At 34.5% G+C, this 22,432-nt stretch overlaps 1 protein-coding gene across 1 annotated transcript in view; it reads left to right on the top strand.

Moving 5' to 3' along the window:
• The window catches only part of LOC110113681, a 28,175-nt gene extending 19,228 nt beyond the window's left edge, over positions 1-8,947 (top strand). Inside the window, exons 8-15 of the mRNA XM_020846351.2 lie at positions 4,762-4,851; positions 4,943-5,017; positions 5,090-5,122; positions 5,235-5,315; positions 7,733-7,792; positions 8,117-8,179; positions 8,276-8,317; positions 8,418-8,947. Coding sequence (XP_020702010.1) covers positions 4,762-4,851; positions 4,943-5,017; positions 5,090-5,122; positions 5,235-5,315; positions 7,733-7,792; positions 8,117-8,179; positions 8,276-8,317; positions 8,418-8,597 — 624 coding nt within the window. The 3' untranslated portion in view covers positions 8,598-8,947. The remainder of the gene's footprint in view (positions 1-4,761; positions 4,852-4,942; positions 5,018-5,089; positions 5,123-5,234; positions 5,316-7,732; positions 7,793-8,116; positions 8,180-8,275; positions 8,318-8,417) is intronic.
• Positions 8,948-22,432: the final 13,485 nt, after the last annotated feature.

The following is a 22,432-nucleotide window of genomic DNA, read 5'->3' as shown; positions in this document are numbered from 1 at the left end:
TCCAACGGTGGCGTCGTCTTCAAATCCCACATCGAAGAACGGAGATCGTAGGATGTTGAGCTTTCCATCGGCGTCGAATACAAGTCCCCTCTCAAATTCGGGATCCGTCATTCGACATTGAAGTGGAGAGGGGAAGGAGTCGTCTTCTTCTTCTCTAGACTTCCAAGCTCCCACGGGAGAGAATAGGGAGAAAGATGGTGGGAGAAGAGAGAGGTGGTGGCTTCGAATGGAGAGCAATTAGGTTTAGACCAAGAGAGCAATAGAACTTTAATCCAAATCCTGAAATTAATTTCAGGTTTTAAGTGGATTTGGAGGGAAATCCAAATTGAAATTAATTTCAAATTTCAAAGGAATTAAAGGGGAGTTAATGGGCAATTAGTGGGAGCCCATCCTTGGTGGCCAGCTGCATAGAGAGAGAAGGGAGTGATTGGGAGGGATTTAGGGAGTTTCCAAAGATGAATTATGGATTTGGAAAGTTATTATGAGATCCAATTTATTTTAAATTTAAATTGGGCTCATGAATAAAAACTTTTCTTAATAGGAATTCCTTTTTTTTTACTTTATTTTTTATTTTATGCCCCTTTATCTTAAAGTCCAAAACTACTAATCGATGTTGGGTACATAAACTTTCACTCGGAATAACTTTACAATCTTTGCAATCTAAACGGTTTAATTTTCTAATAAGAAAATAGTCAATCTGGGTTGTACTACATCCATTTTTATAAGTGATGAGATGCTCATTCCTTTTCTTAAATAAGGTATTAGCAATAATAATATTAAAAAATGGAAAAACTACAAATACTAAATAATACATCATGACATCGGGATCAAAAGTAGAGGCGCTGAATCGTGGCCGTCGATCTGCGATTCCGCCGTCGATAAACATGTCGGTAGCGTCTGTCGATGTCCTCATCAGTTTGTATGTTGTCCTTGTTTTTCTCACATGCTTGATGTTAGTTAAACTATTATAAATGATGAAACTTGATCCACAAATAATTTTCATGTTGATCAAATTAAAAGTGTGATATTGAGTTTGAAAAATGCATAAGATGGTAAATATAAAAATAAAATTCAGAGAAGAATGGTCATTTTTTTAGTTGTGATATGTTGAGACATGGGAAATTGTTGTATATAGCCAAATTTTTAACATTCTTTAAGCTTTTTACTCTTAATACAAAAACTTTCTGTCCAAAGGTTTTTATAGTATTTTTCGTATTTATTTGAAAGCTAGAAATGATGTTTGATTTAACTGCTAAAAAATTAACTGAAAAACATCAAATAAATTTACTTGAAAAACAGTAATTACACCTAACTATAATATATTATTGGATGCAAACTATTGGACTGGTTTAAATGTTATCAGGACCTACAAATAATTTTTGGATTGCAAATTATCACCAATTTTGTAGACAAGTTAGCATTTATGAAGACCCTTTGATTAATTTTCTTGTATTTTCTTTTTATTGTATCGTCTTTTTTTTTCAATTTATTTTCTAGTTGGAGTCTATCATAGGGTTATAAACAAGGGAATTTATGGCGAGGAACATGTTATTTGATGATGAATGAGAATTTATTTCACCCAACAGCTAAAATCTTTGTTCATCAATTGAGATATCAGCTACACTTGGTAATGATGAGGGAACCTTTGGTCCAACTACGATGGGATACTAGTTTGTGTGACTAAAGAAAATTTACCCCTTCTTATCATGATCTTTTTTCTCAGACTATATTTTATCAAATTTGGTATAAGAACAAGTTGTTGCTTTGGAAAAAGCCACACCTGCTTCTAGCTTTCTTTATGCGATTCTAAAATAGCGTTAGGTGGAGGATTTTGTGTTAATTGGTCTAATAATACTAGATGCCCCATTGCTTCCTATTTATGCAAATAGGTTTTTCTTCATTTGCTTGTTTTAGTAGGGTGGCCATCTTAATCTCTAGTTTATGCTTTGTCAAGTTTGGTTTCTAGAGTTGTAAGTCTTTTATCATTATCAATTATGCTGTTAATTATATGCTCTTTAAATTGATTATTTTTTATTGGATATTCATCAAAATTATTTTGGATATGAACCGGGGTTAATGATATGATTGCAAATAATAATGACGTAGAATGCAAATACAATCTACATGATATTTAGACGATATGCAACCTAATTTATTTGAAATTGTTATTAGCAAATATCAATGAGAAATAATCAATTTTCTAATGTTATAAACATCGACTATATTTTATCAAATTTGGTATAAGAACAAGTTGTTGCTTTGGAAAAAGCCACACCTGCTTCTTGCTTTCTTTATGCGATTCTAAAATAGCGTTAGGTGGAGGATTTTGGGTTAATTGGTCTAATACTAGATGCCCCATTGCTTCCTATTTATGCAAATTGGTTTTTCTTCATTTGCTTGTTTTAGTAGGGCGGCCATCTTAATCTCTAGTTTTTGCTTTGTCAAGTTTGGTTTCTAGAGTTGTAAGTCTTTTATCATTATCAATTATGCTGTTAATTATATGCTCTTTAAATTGATTTTTTTTATTGAATATTCATCAAAATTATTTTGGATATGAACCGGGGTTAATGATATGATTGCAAATAATAATGACGGAGAATGCAAATACAATCTACATGATATTTAGACGATATACAACCTAATTTATTTGAAATTGTTATTAGCAATTATCAATGAGGAATAATCAGGAAAAGTTATATGATTTGTGACAAATATGCAATTTATCGTAATATTAACATAGATTCTACCTTATTGTAATAGAGTTGAGTGCTATAAACCGTGATTTCCTTGCAAGTAGAACATCTCTCTTATGTTGTGGAGACTGTAGAGATTGATGGGGGTGGCTGATGATGGATTTGAGTGTCAATCAATATAATCAGGGAGGATGATGAGGCGGCGCGGTATTGTTGATGGGTTGTGTCCAGTATGGAAGGAGTATGTTGGAGGAGGAGGTTGCGTGCAATTAAATCATGATCCACTGCCACAAAGTTAGATCACCGGTTGTTGTAGGCAAGAGGTATAGAGGATGTCGTGATAGCAAGCGGGGAGGAGATGTTTGGGTGGGGCATGTTGGGGATTAGGGTGATCACACATGCAAGACACAGTCATGTGATTAGGTCTCTAGTACTTGTATGCCCACATAACGGACATCTATGGCATGTTGGGGGTTAGGGTGATCACACATGCAAGACACAGTCTTGTGATTAGGTCTCTAGTACTTGTATGCCCACATAACGGACATCTATGGCACTTGGGCACAACATATAACTATATGTAGGAAATAATGCTTTTGAGGAATCGACAGGAGCGCACATGAATGTTGCAACAGTTCATGCAAATGTGAGGGATTTTTTATTTGATGATCCCATATACAAAAATTTAATGGACAAAGAGAAGAATAGAAAACTTCACACATAATTGGAGTTATTTGCACACAATTTTATCATAGGAAGCAGTTATTCTGCCATAAATAATTCTATGCATTCACTAATAATATATGTTCATCATCGAGCTCTGTTTAAAGAAATAGGGTTTACAAGGATAAGGGCACATATTTAAATACAATCTAATCTTATCTACCCCAAGAAATTTTAAGTTTAATCATATTCTAATTCAAAGAAGATAGCACCTAATAAAATAATAAAAATAAAATTCATCCATATACCTAAATAGGCCTAAAATGCTAAAAAATTGACCCATTAAGATATTTTTCTTATCTTGGCTTGACTTCTAGTAAATTTTGACACATTTTGGCTTTTCTGAACGTACTACATCATTTAGATATGTAGTTCTCAGATAAACTTGGCTTTGTGATATTGATGCTACTTATCTCTAGAAGAACATCTTGAGGAGAGCATATATTTCTTTTTTTATTTTTTATTTTTTAAGGAGAGCATATATTTCTAATCGTGTATCAGAAGTAAATTAGGTTATAGTAATAATAGCCAAAATATATTATTCTCTTACTAGCAAAAAAATTTGAATTAAATATAAGTCTTGAGATTTCTCACCTATCAGTAGATTGCCTTAACTTCGCTTGAGAATTCAATGAACATAAAGAAAATTAAATTGAATTGGTTGAGGTTCAAAATGATACTTAAAGCTAGAAGAATCTAAGTGCTGTTTGGTAATTCTTTTTAATTGCTTTATTTTAATCTGAAATATCCACGATTGATTTGTGCGGGAATGTGCTCAATGTTATCAATGCTCGGCTGAACAACTTATCCTTATCTATTAGAGTTGGAGTGCTTTTTTCTGATGCGAAATATTAGAAATTAACAACAGCATAATATCATCAAACTGGCCGAAACTTAGTGTTGAAACTCAAACCATAGCCAACTCATTGGAGACTCTTCTAGTAGAATGATTAGCATTGACGTGGGTCCCTTTTTTTTTTCTTATCACAATTTTCTTTTTTTTTTTCATCTATTTATATGTTAGAGTCCTAAGTAGGATACTTTTTAATGTGTTATATGCACATAGATGTTTCAGTAAAATTATTAAGTCATCACTTGTAACTGATTAGCTTATTGCTAGCTTATTATGCAAGTTAGATTATTGATTCTGTGTTTGCGTTCTACTTTATTTGAGTACTTATTTTCCACCAATTCTTGTCAAAATTTTCATTCTGCAAAGCATCATTTTTCTTTTGAGAATTGATCTGCTGATATAATTTTACTGGAGTTTTAAATGATTCTTGAGTTGCATTGTGCTTTATCTGGCACTTCTATCCCAGATCACCTTATTTTGATAGTTTTACAGTCTGCCAAGCGTCATTTATCTTCAAAGATTGACGTAGTTGATAATGGATTAGATGAGATGAAAGAACTTAATGCAGCCACCAAAAATGAGGTATGAGTCTTCTTTTTAACCGTTTGAATGCATTATGCCCCAAACATTTCTTTAATGAATGTTTTGCTTAAATTAACTCGTGGATTGATAGGTTATGCTATTGCATGGTGACACAAGTCTAGTTCATTTAGATGTTGAATCTGTTACTCGTGCTGTCAGGAATCTGGTGACTCCATAACTTGTCTCTGAATCTAATTTTTAAGAATATACGCTAATTATTGGTCTCTGATGCCACCAGGAGTCAAAGATGGATCTGATAGATGATGGCCAGGTATTGTTTATTGTCATATTCTTCACTAGTTGGTTTTTTGAAGCGAATTGTACGCAGCCTCTAGTTTCAACATTTCACGACACATATGACAAACTTTTGATGTTCCTTCCAGAATTTTGCAGGCAGGGGATTATATGCACTTTGTAAGTTGGCTGAAGGATGTCAGCTTAAAATGAATAAGAAAACTTTTCAGGTCTGAAAAGTTTTAACCATTTGTTTGATAAATTGCTCTATCGATTAGTATTTATGTGACTTAAAGTTCTGAGCTCATCATTGTTCTCTGCTTTGTTTTTGGAATTTGCTTTGTCAATGCTTTTAACATCACTGGCTTAATTAATTGATGGCTTTGAGTGAAAACTCTCGCAATCCTAATGGACTCTGTTCTCTGTATTGTTTTTTGGTCTGGGATCTGTTACTAATAATTTCTTGATTAAATCGGGTCACGCAAGCCTTAAGGGACTCACTCTCACACTCTCCCTTTGTCAAGTAGAGGAGAGTGTCTGATTAACTCTTTTTTAGATTTTGGTTGCTCGAGAGAATTAGAAGCTGCTTCCTAATTTTTGCATGAGGTAATTTTTTATTAGAGAAATTTTGAGAACATTCGAGGATAACATCCTTCAATTTGGCAAGGAGGATTCTGCACTTGATCACATGAAGACCAAGGGAAGGGCCATCATGACCTCGCCATGAAATGGAGGATTCTGCACAAGATGGTATAGAATGGGACCCATTTATGGTTTGTCTACTCTTGGCCTATCGGCTTAGTTATCTGACGCTCAATGTATATCTATAACTCTTTGATGTCACTGATATCAAGCTCCACATGTGGGTGTATTTCAGTGCTTATCAGGCGTTCCTTCCCATGGGTCAAGCATGAGATTGGCCATCGTTCTCATCACAATATCGACCTTTGTGGTCAGTTCTATGAACTGAGCTTGAGTCACAAACTTGATAAAAATTCAATTCTCGCTATTCATTCCTGTTGATGACTTTCTTCTTGTTGGTTTCAGAGATCACCTTATCATAGTCACCAGTTCCTACCTTTTTCAAAAAGTTATACTTTATTTTTGAAGGTAAATATGGTTGGAGAACAGAAGGTTATGCCAATTTGGGGATGGCCATCAGGATATCTTACCTGAATGGAGGAGCTTAGGATTAATTTTTTGACAAACTAGATTCTTCTTATGGCACCACCATCAGTTTTCTAGAGATGTAGGACAAAGGGAGGAGAGGAAAATCTTGTTACCTTCCTTGGAGGCTCTTCTCAGCCTAAATGTTGCCATCTTCTTCGCACCATACGTTTGTTACGAAGCAGCCTAAACCGGCCCAGTAGGGGCCAGTTCGGACTTACAGGAGGAAGAACACCATACGTTTGTTACAAAGCAGCCTAAAACGGCTCAGGAGGGGCAAGTTCGGACTTACAGGAGGCGGACTAAGCCGCCTCCTCTTAAACCCATTACTTAAGTGGGTGGGTCCCACCTCCTTGCGCAGCAACTAGAGAGAGGAGGGGGCGGTTCATGCAAGAGAGGAATTTGAAATAAAATTATATTAGGAAGCTTTTGATTAGGAAGGATGTATTTAAAGAGGACGAGAGGGTAGCGTTAGGGCATGCTTGTATTGTTTGTTCTTTGGCAGAGTTCCTTGGCATTTTAGGCTCTAGATCTTCAATCTAGAGATTGGGAGAGACGATCCTCCTCTCGAATTGAGGAATGGTATATTGCTTTGAGTTTTGCTTTGTTTTGTTTCCACTATTGCAATCTATAGTTTCTAGTTTGATTTGTCCAAGTTTCTTGTTTCTTCTCGCTGTTTTGACCCAATTATTGCTAGGGTTGCTTGCGAACTCAAGTAAATCCGTTAGGATTACTTGCGAACTCAACTATTTCCTATCAAATTGCCAAGGATGTGTCTGCAGTTATGCTGCACCATTTTTTTTTTTTAATTTTATCATAACTATTATAAAAATCACTGCACCATTGTTCTTTTACAGGAATTTTTGTTAACAATGGGAAAATAAAGAAGACTGAGGTAGGGAGCAAATTGAAGAGCAACTAGCATTTTTTTATTTTTTAGAAAGAGAGAACGAAAGCACGTGCAAACCGAAAGCATGCATTTTTGCATACTTTCTCTAAGCTTCTTAGGCATGTTTCTCGCTTAGCTGATGATTATCAATTACGCCTTCATTTTTTCTGGTTAGATTTGAGTTGATGAGTAAGCCGGAGTCTCACAAGAAAATTTTGGTGTTTATTTAAGCAAAGCTGAACCTAACCCAAAAAATATTTGGGTTGACGAGGACCCGATTATTTGGGTCTAATTTGTGTTAGGTTATCTAGCTAGGTCTGAAGTTGGCACCTTTATAATTACCTTTAAAATAACTTTAGAAAGTAACTAATGAACTATTTGGTCACCTCCAAAATGCTATTTAGCGATATGCTGAAAATATTTTTTGTTATTTTATGGATGCATATAATGTCCTAAATGAACACCCTGCAACAAAATTCTCCAAAACAACTGACAAAGTTTTGAATCAAAATAAATATATAGAATATTTGCCTCGACTAAGTAGTACATAAAACTAAGTTGTTGAAATTAATTCAAAATATGGTCTTCCAGGAGTCCGCTTCCAGTTCACGGCCAGCCATCGAGCAACCACAAACTTTGGGGGCCTCAAGAGTAAGCCTAGAGATCCATTTTATGTCACTTCACCCTGCATACATTGGCACACACAAATGATGAATTATTCTGTGCGAATGCCGAACACTGTCCAAAACCCAATGAAAATGTTTCATGTCACCCTTATTCAGTACCGCGGTTCGGTACTGGATGACATGGCTGCACCTGATTGACCTTTGGATGGTAAGCTATCTCCGGTCTCGGCACAGAATAATCTCTCACACACACTCTCTCTCTCTCTCTCTCTTTCTCTCTCTCTCACACACACACACACAGTATTTCCCCATGTAAATGGTCATCTTGCATCAATCTTCTCTTATGCAGACAAGCTCCCTGCCACCTTTATCCTTGGAATCACCGTCACCCTCTTCAACCGAGTCTCCTAAGGTTGGGATTCTGCATATGGATTGAATTTCTTTTGCTGAATGGCTCTAGTTGCTGGCTACAATACATCTAATTAGTAATTTACCTTTACTTTTCCAGGTTCTTCGCCCATCAATAACCATATCAGCTGGGGGCCTGAAGGTTAGAGCCTTCTACCAAACACAATCTTCCTGATTAATTTGAAATCTATCCATGCTTTCTCTTGTTTGCGGAGTTAATTTTTTTTTTCTGCGTGTTTCAGGAGCTACAGGAAGTGTCTAATCCTATACGGTTAGGGAACCCAAGAACTAGTCCAAGAATTCCTTCAAAGGCAGCAAATTCTCCTTCTGAACCAAACAGTGCAGCTTCCTCATCAGGCCGTTCTGTTTGGAAGCTACCTGGTATTACTGCTCTAACTAGAAGCTGGAGCAATGCAGGCTGATGCAGCTTCTAGCTTTATTAAGAATGATAACTTCTTCTTTTCTTTTATTTACTTAACCAATTTATAGTTCCTTCGAGGAAAGTTGCTCTAAAATTGTTATTATCATCTGAGCACAGTTTTTGTAAGTTGCAACCATATTCTATTCATGTATAGGGTATTACTGTTTGTGGGTCGAGTTGTTCACAAGCCAAGTTTGACTGAGCCAAAAATTTTTATTTACGTTCAGTTCCTTAAAAACATGAAGGGCTCACAGCGACCTATTCTTTTCTTTCTTTTAATGAAGACGCTGTTAGATTGTCTTGTTGTGATGCTGCAATATGTGCTGAATGTAAGCCCGAAATAATTAAAGCTGTTCTTTTTTTTAAACTTTATGCCTGAGGAATGGCATCATCATCTTCCAAGTTTATTCATATGTGCTGAAAATACAAATGGGCCGGTAAAGATTGGCAGAATATTATTTATTTTTTCTGAAAATGCAAATTTGCAGTGGATGTTCGGAGCATTTGTTCTCTGCGGACGCCGAATGTTGCTCAGAGACTAATCAAAATGTGCCATGTGCTCATTATCGCAGTTGAGTATTGCTCGGTACTGTTGTTCGGTATTATTGGTGTGGCGCATTTTGGTTGGTCACTGTACAATGTTCTGTATACGGTCTTCGCATAGAATAATTTCTCTGATGTTATGCGGGATTAATGGAATTAAAAATTAACAATAAAATTGTCTCAGTAAGTGGGGTTGGCTTTATGAATTTTTTTGTTGTGTTCTATTAAGAGTTGAATTCTCATTTAAATTTAATAAATTCAGAAAATCAAAAAATAATTTCAAATTGCTGGTCTTTTTTTTTTTTTTCTTATTTGGCTGTGCCTCACTTGTTTGGTTGCCTACCGTTTGGGATTTTGTTTTGCATATTGTTGGGTGTTCTCTAGGTAATGTAAATATGAGATAGTTACATTGTCATTAAGAGGACTAAGATTATTTAGAAAATATAAATATGTTTTAATCAATAAAATTTCTCTAAATATCAGTTAAAAATAAGAGAAAATTACATTTTTTCACGTAAGTGCTCAAGAATGACAAATAAAAATATTTTTCACTCATTTTTTCTAAATTAGATGAATTTTTGTTTTCTTTTCGTTTTCAGGAACTAAGAAAATAAACTTGACTCTAAATAAGCTCATCAAATCAAATATCAGAGTTAGAAATTTAATGAGATTAATTTAAGAAAAAATTTAGTTGAATATTAAATGATAATAATTTTAATGAGTTTTTCAATGAGTTCAAGATTACTCAATTTAATATTATTACAACATTTAAATATTTAAATGAATATTTAAAATTGAATGAGTTCAAGATTACTCAATTTAATGTTATTACAACATTTAAATATTTAAATGAATATTTAAAATTGAGGGATCATTATTGGCGGCGTTTTGAGAATTTTGACTAGTTATTAAAATGTCATTTTTAAAATAATAAATAAGTTTTAATTCATCACATGAGAGGACCCTACGCTGGATTTGGAGCTAGTTTTTATTTTAAAAATTCAACTTTCAAGATAATTTTACTGTTAGTAGAATGTGTCAACTGTCAAATCGGGTGTGAATATCAAAATAAATAATGGGAAATTTTTTATCTCATATTTGGGTTTTGTTCCAGACGATTTTTTATTATTTTCTAAAACAATTTTTAATATAAAAATTTTAATTTGTATATTTAAAATTATTTTAAATAATAAAAAAGTCGTGCCAAATGAAACCTTAGAGTTTGATTTGATTGGGACAATTAAAAATTTTTATAGGATAATTATGAAATGGTTATGAAAAATAACTTTTCAAAAAATTACTATAAATAATATAAATATGTACTTTTATTTTAAAAAAAATTGGATAGTTATTTTCTTTCGGCTATGGCACAATAATAAACCTAAAAGTAAAAAATGGCTCTTCGCTATAAATTTTTTTTTGAAAATGATAAAAAAATAATGATAAAATTGACGTATGTTTACGATACGAAAAATGAAATAAATTACACAAATAAACTCTGAACAAATTTTTATTTGTAAAATGTATTATTTAACAAGTATATTTGCGATTCAGCGATCAAGACTACCTTGTTAAATAAGCTGTTTGGTTTGCATTTTATAGATCATAAAAATTATAATTAATATTAATTTGGCCAGAAAGAAAATTATATGAGATCGACTATATTGGTATCAATAATATAATATAGTATAGTGTTCAAGTTTCCACAAGATCCGAGTGAATCAGTTTTGTTGGCCCTCTCAATCATTCCTGTAACGACACTTTTGCCCAAGTGCCTAGGCAGATCTTGTTAAACAAGGTATCCATGAGTGCTCTTTGGACTGATCAACAAATCTTCAATAACCTTTTCTGCTACTATTTTTTATCAGAGGACAATAATACCGAAAAGATGATTGACAAGGTTGACAGGCATGATGATCGCTTACATAGAGGCAAATAAGTGAAAATTTTTGGGAGAAAAGAAAGTAGGTGATTATTAATTAAGAGAAATTATTCTGTGCTGTCACTGGACGGCAAAAATCATTCGAAAAAAGTAGCAAATATGCATTCATAATCAATAAAAGGACAGCAAATCTTGATGGTTCCCATCTTTAGTTGTGCTTGTGCTGTGCTTCTGTAAATACTCAGTAAAAGAGTATCAAATATGCATTCATAATTGCATATTTGCTGCACTTTTGCTGAATATTTGCAAAAATGTAATAAAAGGACAGCAAATCTTGACGGTTCTCATATTCCGGTCTCCGCACAGAATAATTTCTCGGTTATTAAAGAAGGAAAGTGTCCACCACATTCATTAATTTATTCTATCTTGATTAAATGACAAATTTATATATGTTCTTGAAAATTTTAAAATTTTTAGATGTTAAATTTTAAATTTAAATATTAAATCTTTAAATTTTAAATCAAGAGATTTAACATCTTCTTGAGCTCTTATTTAAGCTCTTGTAATTGAACCTTTGGCTTCATATTTATGCTCAAATTGATGGCGTACATTAGTTAAGAAAATCCAAATTTATATGAAGATTATATGATAATGAGTCTTTTTCTTTATTAAAGGTGCTCTAATTCCTATGGCTCTCTTAGCATATTCTTGAGCTTTCTTATTTAAGCTCTTATAATTGAATCTTTGGCTTCATATTTTTGATCCAATTAATGTCCTACATTACTTGAGAAAATTCAAATTCATTTGAAGATTATATGATAATGAGTTTTTTTTTTTTCCTTATTAGAAGTTCTTTAGCTCAAGTGCTTTACAATGCTAAAAAATCTCCTATGAAATCACTAAAATCTTTATCTTCTTGTTCTTCATATCATTGTATGCTATTTTTGGTTTGAATGGAATATCATAACTTTTACGGGAAGCAACACTAAGGCTTCATTTGAGATGATTTTCTTGTTGCATCTTAAAATCATTTTTTAGTACAAAAATTTTAATTTTTATATTAAAAAGGTGCTTTAAGAAATAATAAATAAGCCGTCCCAAATGAAGCCTAAATTAAGAATTCTGATAGCTAAAATTCATTTTTAATTTGACTTAAAAAGTAGAAAATGATCATTAAACGATTAGCCCCCGCATTAATTTTTATTTCTCAATAACTAAATCAAACCCAATTATTTTTTTTTTCCATTTCCAAAATTTTCACTTAAGAAATTTCACCTCTTATCTCTACTAATATCAATTTATCTTTATAGAACTACAATCTTTATACAATATAAATATTAAATTTTTTTACCCACACATTTGTAGCAATCAATAAAAAACAATACAATACAGCAATGACCAATGCAAGCTGATTCCTGTCTTCAACTGGCAATTATCCCAACATTTGAATTTAATTTTTTCTTTAAAACAATAAATCACAAATATCTAAAAAAATAATAATTTTTATTTTTTTGTAAAGCTATTTGCGACATATATTTTCACAACTTTTGGTAAAAAGTTTTTGTTAATCGCGAATTAATAACATACTATTTTGAGTAGGCGAGCACTGTGCATAAATAGGAAGTGAAGGGGTAACCTTTCGTTAGTTCGCAGCTTAGGTAATGGCAATCGAAGGGCCAAAAAGCAACAGCACGTTGCAACCCATGTGGCACTGTCAGGTAAAGTACTACATGCCATTAATTAATTTTATTTAAAATTTATTTTTTAAAAAATAAATCATAAATTATAAAATTCAAATCAAAAAAAAAAAAAAAAATCATATACACATAAATAAATCAAATTCAGAACACGCTTGAGAATTTTTACAAAAAAAATCATATACACATAAATAAATCAAATTCAGAACACGCTTGAGAATTTTTACAAAAAAAATCATATACACATAAATAAATCAAATTCAGAACACGCTTGAGAATTTTTACAAAAAAAATCATATACACATAAATAAATCAAATTCAGAACACGCTTGAGAATTTTTACAAAAAAAATCATATACACATAAATAAATCAAATTCAGAACACGCTTGAGAATTTTTACATGAAAATTTCAGAAAACAAAAAATCGTGGTGCTTGATTAAGTTACTTTCAAGTATTCCAAAAAAATTCATATACATATAAATAAAGTTTATTTTATTTCATCAAAATAAATCTACACTACAGTACATAGTTACATGTGAATGCTACAGACCCAAAAAAATAAACTAGTCATGATTGCACAAAAATTAAAATAACAAAATACCTAGCAATTCATATCTGATCTTGAACTGCTAATTGACAATGTCATTCTCTTTCCCAGACCCTGAAAAACTACAAGCAAACCACAATGAGTTACAGCAGCTCGATCAGCAGGCCACACAACTGATCTGAATTTTTAAAGTCTTTTATTAAATATTTTTATTGAATGTTTAATATTTAATTAAAAGTAGTTAAATGCAATCTAATACATTATTATTTGTTCTGAGAAAGGAACAAAAAATATAGCAGTTATTTAATTTATTTAAATAACAATGTTGAATAGATATATCATAGACTAATTTATATCACAATGCAGTTCATGTCATATAACCCGGTACAAGACAAAATCTCAAAGGATTCTGATGAGATTCTGGCCTTTATGTCTTTCTTTTGTGCTTATAGCATCATAACATGCCCGTAGGCAATAGAACATGGCTTATAACCACCAAAACATGCCTTATAGGCACCAGAATAATCTCTGACACAACTAGAATCTTAAAAGATTTTAGCCCTTTATAACTTTTAACATATATTTTTCAATCATATAAGCATACATTTCATCACACACACACACACACACATGTCAAATTACCTAGCATTAAGTTTATAAAAAATATTCAATATATTCATAATCATGATCTCTATAACATATAAAAAGTTACGTGCTGAAAATTTTTCTGTTACAAAATTATAGTCATTTTTCGTTAACAAAAATATAAATTTAATCAGAAATTTAGAAAAATTTGTATTTTTGAAAATTGAGATATGCATAATATGACATATGTCGATCCAAATGACTTTCCCAACTGAGTCGACGGCTGAAAAAAACTTGAAGCGGCTCAAAACGTGATTTCCCTCTCCAAAAATCTGATTTTCTCTCTCTCTCCCTCTCTTGTTTGGATGACTATTCAAAGAAAATGACAATGGAATAGTGAAAAAAATATTATATTTAAAGAATTCATAATGACCTAGCGCTACGGAGCTCAAATCGGAGCCCTGCGGCTCCAAAAATTTTGCAAAAACTTGAGAGCACAACATTGCAATGTCACTGTTTCGCCCTTTGGCTGAGTGTTGTGCTGCTGCGTCCCAAAAGTGACATTATTAGATTTTGTGAAAATTCATACCAAATACTTGGGATACATTCTAGAACACACCCAATCATTTTCATTCATTAAAACACTCCTAAATACTTGTAAATGATTGAAAAAACTCAATAGTTCAATTTTTTTTTCCTTTTTCCAATCGGGTCAAATGGGTAGAACTAGATGCTGAACTTAGAGGTGTCACAACTAAGGTGTTGCAGGAGAAAGAAGTTTGTCGACTTCTTTAGACCCAGATGAGAAAACATTATTCATGGAGTCAGCGTATAATACGCTGATGTTGTATTTGAGTGACAAAATGCTTTGCGAGGTCGATAAGGAAACGACAGCTGTTTTGAGATCTGATTGAAATTAGAATGGGTGTATATGATCAAGAACTCGCAAAATAAAATTTACTACAAGAGCAAATTATTTGAATTTAAAATGTTTGACTCGCCAAGCCTTCAGATTAATATATATGATTCAATAAAATTGTCATTGGTTTAAAAATTCTTTGAAAGACCCTTAATCAGTCGGATTTATAACAGTATTAATATCACTAAATTCTAATATTCTAATAATTATCGTCCCAATACAAATCTCCCAATAAACTTAATATTAGATAAGTCAAAAAATAAATAAATGCTAATAAATTAAGATATAGTGATTTAAATTTTTATGAGGTCATCCGAAAATAATAAAATTTTCTTATTTATTTATTTTGTGATAACTGAGCTATTTTGGAATCTTGCAGTCGTTGCTTAAAAGGACTGATTCAATGTATTAGTTGCTGTATTCAAGGCCGAGGTACTTTGAGGGGCACATTATTGTGAGCTGCGCGTAGCACGAGCCTGCAGTCCTCTCTCTCTCTCTAGAGAAATTAGTCTATGCGGATGCCGAACGTCATCTAGAGACCAATTAAAATATATCACGTCAACTTCTGCTTAGTACCCAAGTCAGTACTGCTCAGTACCGTGGCTCAGTACTGCTCGGTACCGCAGCTCGATATCACACGGTACTCAGCCGATATTGCTGACGCATTCTGATTGATCTCCGGACGATAAATTATATTCTATGTCCGCACAAAATAATTTCTCCTCTCTCTAACGCTTACGATTGTCTTGATGCTTCTCCACAAGTCATCAAGCTGTGCGGTGATGCGTGGAATCACTTTCATTCATTAATCTATTGAGGCTTGTTTGACCGAGAACAGTAGCAGTTGATAGTTCATAGTCGTATTGTTTGAAAACTTCAAAGAGCTTTTTAAGTTAATATTTTATGTTATTAATTAATGCTTACTTGATTTTGATTTTAAATTTTTATCTCATCTTCAATTTTTTAGTTTGAACAACTCCATTGATTGCTATATATATTCATCAGTTATTGATTGTGATCTGAATTATTTTTTATTATACTGAATAATATTTAAAGAAATTTAAAGCGATTTAATAATAAAATTATAATTATAAATCAATAAGAGTGATTGCTAAATAACATAACAACAATAATAATAGGGGTATCAAAACGGGTTGGGTTGGGTTTAAACGGGTTAGCCCTAATCCGACCCGTTTGCACTGTTTTTATAAACGGGCAGGTATTTTAACTCAAACCTACGCTAAACCCAACATGCGCGGGTTACTGGGTTGACTCGACAGGACCCGTTGGCCCGTTTGATTCAAAAAACGGGCAAGTGCATGTCGAGTAAGACGGCATGACGGCAAGCGGTGCCTGAGCGGCTTGCGGGTGTGCGGTCAAGAAGCGAACGGGTTGGACGGACTAGGCGCTGTAAGAGAGGACCTGCAGAGGTGGCAAAGTGTGGAGGCACGAAGGGTCGGCACATCGGCAGAATGTGAGAGTCGCAAGACGAGGCATGGCGGGTTGGCGACAACGATGGCCAATAGTTGTGATTGGACTACTGGACTAGACGCGATCACGTGACACACGAGTGCCAACGTACCGGACAATGGACACGACTAGTCGTCCAGACGAGGTCACGCTCATGCTCCAGTTACGACACTTGACAACCATTTTTCAGGGTCAAATCGGGTTGATTTTGAGTTTTGGAATCAACCCGAATCCACCCAATTTTAAAACAGGTCGAAAACTCGTATTTGAACTCAAACCTGACCCAAATGATGGTTCAAGTTGTGTCAGATTTTGACACCCCTAAATAATAGTGATTTCAGAAGAAAACATTTTCGAAATAAATAGTTCAGCAAAATCTTGTGTAAATTGATAGATGACATAGAAATTTATTGCTTAAACGCCATTTGGGTTTTAATTTTGAAATTGTAATATTTTGTGATTGATGCGAGCTCGACACATTTGTGCGTATGTGATTTGTATTTGAACGTATTAAAATAATAAGCACATATTAATATTCAAGAAGCACGTGAAAGTTGAATGAGCCCATATGTTACATGCATTAAAATAAAAATTCATGATTTGTAAGTTTATGGAAGACCCGTACAACTTTCAAGATAATTTTACTGTTAGTAGAATGTGCCAACACGGGTTGTAGCGGGGAATATCAAATAAAATAATGGGAAAAATTTCATCTCATGTATAGGCTTTGGGACTAAAACAATTATGTTGATCGGGCACGAATCTCAAACCAAAATTAAGTTGAAAATTTTAAAAGTTTAAATCGGAGACCATCTTAACTCCGATTTTAGCAAACTTATAGTCGGACTGAACGTCTCAGAAATACGAACTCAACGACATCAAACTAGACTCAATCCGAGCCCAAATGAGTCCAAATCAAAAACTATAAGCATATTTGGAAGGGTCAAACCATAATTTGGAATACTAAATGGTTTTCAAACGTGACATGCTTATAATCGAATAGAGTGGATCGATGAGGCAAATCCAACGAGCCCAAGATTGTCAAATTCTGACATCACTAATGTATTCAAATGTCTATTAAACGGTACGTGATTAAGGGATTCAACATCAACAATCCATTCAAACTACTCCCAATTTTTCATTGATCTTCCTCCTATTTACTGGTTATGCCACTCTTAGAAAATTATAAATAGACCACTCATTTCTAATAGAGAGAGGACCCCAAGAGAGAGAGGAGAAAGGGAGCCCAAGCAAGAAGAGAAGGAAGAATTCTTTTGCCACAAAACTCCTCGACCACCTCCTGGCCATCGATTGATGTCGGATTTCTGCCCGTCGCTGGATTTCTACCCGACACCAAACTTTTGGCCGTCGCCGGCTCCTACCCGATGCCGTACTTCAGTCCGTTGACGGACTCCTACCTGATGCCGGATTTTTACCCGACGCCGGACTTCTGTATGTCATCAGACTTCTACCCGACGCCGAACTTCTGTCCATCGCCAGACTTTCGCCGAACTTCCATCCGGTAGCCTACCGACACCGGAGTTATGCTTGAACACTAACTGGCACCAGAGTTCTGCCCGATTATTGACTGACGCCGGAGTTTTGCTTGACCGCCAACTAATGCCGGAGTTCTGCCCGGCCGCTGACTTTTGTCGGATTTCTACAAGACGTCGGATTTTCTCCCGTCGCTGGACTTCTGCCCATCACCGACTTTTGTTGGACTTCTACCCGACACCAAACTTCCGCCCATCGCCGAACTTCTGCCCGTCACCGGACTTCTTCCAGTCGTCGGACTTTCGTCATACTTCTACTCGATACCAAACTTCCATCCGTTGTCGGATTTTTACTCGACGCATAGGGCAGCAAACGAATCGAGCCGAGTATCTCAGTGTTCATGTTTGTGTTCATTTATTATTAGCTTGTTCAAGTTTGGTTCGTGTTTGATTCGAGCTTTATTGTTTGTGTTCATGTTTGGTTCGTTTAAATTAATGAGTGTTCATGTTTGTTTATGTTTGGTTCATGTTCAGTTCGTTTAGTGCTTAAACAAATAAGCCTTAACAAACTATAAACGAGCTCTACTTCTAGATGTTCATTAAATAATTACATCAATCATGTTCATGAACATATTTAGTGAATTTTTTTTAAAATATCAAACAAGCACGTTCATGAACATATCTAACTAGTTTTTTGAGCTACCAAATGAGCTCGTTCACGAACAAGTGATTTATAAATCATCTTATATTTGTTCATTAATATTTTAAACAAACAATCAAGCAAATATGGACAAATATGAAATGTCTATTGTACATGAATCGAACACGAATCGAGCTTCTTATCGAGCCTAATGTCAACCAAGTTCACGAGCTTTAAATGATGTTGTTCATGAACATAAATTAGCCGAACACATTAGTGTTCAATCTTGTTTATTTAAGGATCGAGTATTTAAAATATTTTTTCAAGTTTGTTTGTTAGTTAATTAAATTATCACAAAGGAGCTTTAATCAAATCGAGCAATGAGTAGCTCGTCGAATGCTTGGTTCGCTTGTAGCCCTACCGTGTCGAACTTCCGTTCGTCACCGGATTTTCGCCCCTCGCCAGACTTCTGCCCGTCGTCGTACTTCTATCCGTCACCGGAATTTTGCCAGACTTCTATCCCTAAACTTTCACCCATCGTCGAACTTCTGACTTCCATCGCTAGCCAACTACGGTCCTTCAGATCTCCTTCACTAAACAACAGTTTTTCTGACTACTTCTCCTGCCGACTATGGTCCTTCCAACATTCGTTGCAAGACAATGATCTTTCTAGCCACTATTGCCCGCCAACTACGATCCTTCCGACCTCCATTGCCAGATTGGGTCCTTTCGACATTCGTCTCCAGACAACGGTCTTTTATGACCACTATCGCCGCCGACTACGGTCCCTCCAACCACCGTCACAAGACTATGATCTTTCCGACCTCTGTCACCCGCCTATTATGATTCTACCGACCAAACACATGTATCCATAGTGATTCTTTTAAGTCACATCATGTAACACACGCTATATGATATATATTTATTACATCAAGCTAAGGCCTTCCCCCAAGGAAGGTCCTCTTTTCTACTCGACTGCAAATAATAGTGGATTCATTTAAACTGGGTCAGACACAATGGGTTTTCCACTTTTCAGGATTTTCCATGTAAAAATATTAGTGTTTGTTATGAATGATGTACCACCTCTTTTATATGTATGCATGTTGAATCTTCTTACAAAGTTAGGACATTAAACTTTATATTTCTCTATCGCCGTGAATATTCCAGGATGCAACAGGTACTATTTTTTATTTTTGTTGTTTCTTAAATATAAACTTTAATACCAAAATTTATATTTTTATACTAAAAAATATTTAAAGAAGTATTATAAAAGTAGTAACAAGCGAAACTTTAGAGTTTGATTGTGACAGTTAAAATTTTTCATAGGATAATTATGAAGTGGTTATGAAAAAAATCACTTTTCAAAAATTACTATAAATATTATAAATATGTATTTTAAATAATAGTACATTGATAGATTTTTTTTAAAAAATAAAGAATATATATATTTTTAAAATAATAATCAAAATAGAAGCATGTTTATGATTTAAAAAATAAAACAATAGAAAACTATCCCAAATAAACTCTTAACCAATTTTTATTTGTAAAATGTATTATTTAACAAGTGTATTTGTGATTCAACGGGCAAGATTATATTGCTAAATAAGCTATTTGGTTTGCACTTTATTGATCATAAATATTACAATTCATATTATTTTTTGTGGGTGCCGCTCACGCGACTGAGCACCTACCCACGCGCCCGCTCGCTCGCGCTTTCCCACGCGCACCTGAGCGCCAGCGCGCACTAGCCCACTCGCGCAGCCGCTCGTGCGGCCCCGCCAGCTTGCTCGAGTCTAAGCCAGGTTGTCCGCGTCCACGCGTGCATCCGAGTAGCCAGCAGCCCACCGCAAGTGTCCACGCAAGCCCGCAGTTAGCCTTCTCATGTCGGGTTCGATTAACCTGACAACCCGCCGAGTTGAGTACAAGTTCGGACTTCTAACCCATTTACATACCCGGGTCGTGTTAGGGTCAACCCGTTTGAACCCGGGTCAGTTCCGGATTCGACCTAAAATTGACACCCCTATCAATAATATAATATAGTGTTCAAATTTTTACACGAACTAAAAAACCAATCTTTAAAATCCAGTTTTGAGTCAACCCGTTTAGCAAACGAGGCAAGTTTGAGTATAATTCCTGACCCGTTTGAAAAGCCGGGTCATGTCCGGGTCAATCTGCTAACACGGAATGACCTGTGTGCAACCCCGCGCGTCCCGTATTCCTGCTCGAACTGCATCACATTTGCGGCCTGCCTAGCCCGCGGTCTCCCTAGCTCGCACTAGCATCCTCACACTTGCGCTTACAGCTTACTAGATCGCTCACGGTTGAAATCGCGCCCTGTGGCCCACGCTGGACCCTCACCTGCTTTGCGTTCCCTCGGGTCAGCATGTCGGGTTGTTGAGTTTGCTAGGGTTTGGGCAAGTCCTGTGCGGGTTCAAATTTTTGACCTTTTTGTGTAATAAGGTCCTCTTCATTTAAATTTCTCATACAAATTTAACTTTTATGTAGCTTAAACTAATTAGGTTGTTTATCGATATTGAGTCTAAACTGTTGAAAAAAAAAAAGAAAGGCAAATCTCCTTCATTAAGAGTTTTCTAATTAGGTAGATTGCTAATATGTAATTAGTCATAAGAGCTGTTCATATAAAAAAAATCATAACCCTCATATTTCCAATAAAATTTGTTTGAATCTTTATTTATTTCTTTCAGAAGAAGTTACATAGAATAAATTATTTAGGATCTATTTGAGACAACTATAATAATTTATAAAATTTATTGTGAAGTACCGAAATTACTTAGGATAAAACAATATATTTATTATGATTATAAAAAATAACTTTCTACCATATAAATTTTTAAAAATATAATGATAGAAACAATAAGAATGGAGTAGATAAATAAAAATTGTTATTAGGTCCAGTGAAAGGATGCAGAGGAACGTCCGGTCGGAGGCAAAATCCCGCCAAAAAACTCGGTATTTGCTCGGTATTGTTAGGTATTATTTGATAATAACGAGGAATACCGCTCTGTGAAGACCAATACCGAGTTATACTGAGCTATACAGAGCAATACTGAGTTGTACCAAGTTTTTTCTAGGAAAAACTCGGTACAACTTTTGTATAACTCGGTATTGCTCGGTATATCTCGGTATAACTCGGTATTGGGTCTTCACAGAGCGGTATTATTCGTCGTTATTGTTTGATATTGCTCGATATTTCTCGTTTTTTGGCTCGATTTGGCCTCTGACCGGACGTTCCACTACGTCCGATCGGAGGACGTAATAATTGTTCAAATCCCTAAGCGCTGAATCAATCCATGAAAACCATCATATTTGAATTAAAAAATACGTGTTTATAATATTTTATGCAAATTAACGAAATTTTTTTTTTTTGGAAAAAAAATCAAGAGGTTATATTTTAAATTTAGACCTTCTATAAAATTCCTTTGAATAATGAATACAGACAAATAAAACACGCACGCGATTAAAATTTGAATTTTATGCGAATATAATTGATATATCATCAAAAAATTATTTTGATCGGGCACAAATCTCAAGGCAAAATCAAGCCGCAAACTTAAAAAAATCAAATCCGGGATTACCTAAACTCCGATTTCAGCAAACTTATATTCGAACTGAGCGTATCGGAAATACGAACCCAACGACATCAAATTCGACTCAATCCGAGCCCAAATGAGACCAAATCAAGGACTCGAAGCACTGTTGGAACGTTCGAACCACAATTTGATTTACCAAACGGTTTCCAAACATAACATGTTTATGATCGAATCGAGAAGCTCAACGAGACAAATCCAATGAGCCTAAAGATCGCCAAATTTCGATATCATTAAGACCTTCAAATGTCTGATAAACAGTACATAATTAAAGAATTCAATATCAGCCGTTCATCCAAACCACTCTTCATTTACCCTTAATCTCTCACCTATTTACAGGCCATGCCACTCCAGAAATCTATAAATATACCTCTCTCTTGAGAGGAGAGGGAAGCTAGAAGAAGAAGAGAAGAAGAGAAGAGAAGAGAAGAAGGATAAGAGGGATGAAAC

Source organism: Dendrobium catenatum, unplaced genomic scaffold (genome assembly GCF_001605985.2).
Source record: "Dendrobium catenatum unplaced genomic scaffold, ASM160598v2 fragScaff_scaffold_624, whole genome shotgun sequence".
In the NCBI taxonomy this organism is placed as follows: Eukaryota; Viridiplantae; Streptophyta; class Magnoliopsida; order Asparagales; family Orchidaceae; genus Dendrobium; species Dendrobium catenatum.
Note: the sequence above shows the minus strand (reverse complement) of the source record. Positions and strands in the feature narration are given on the sequence as shown.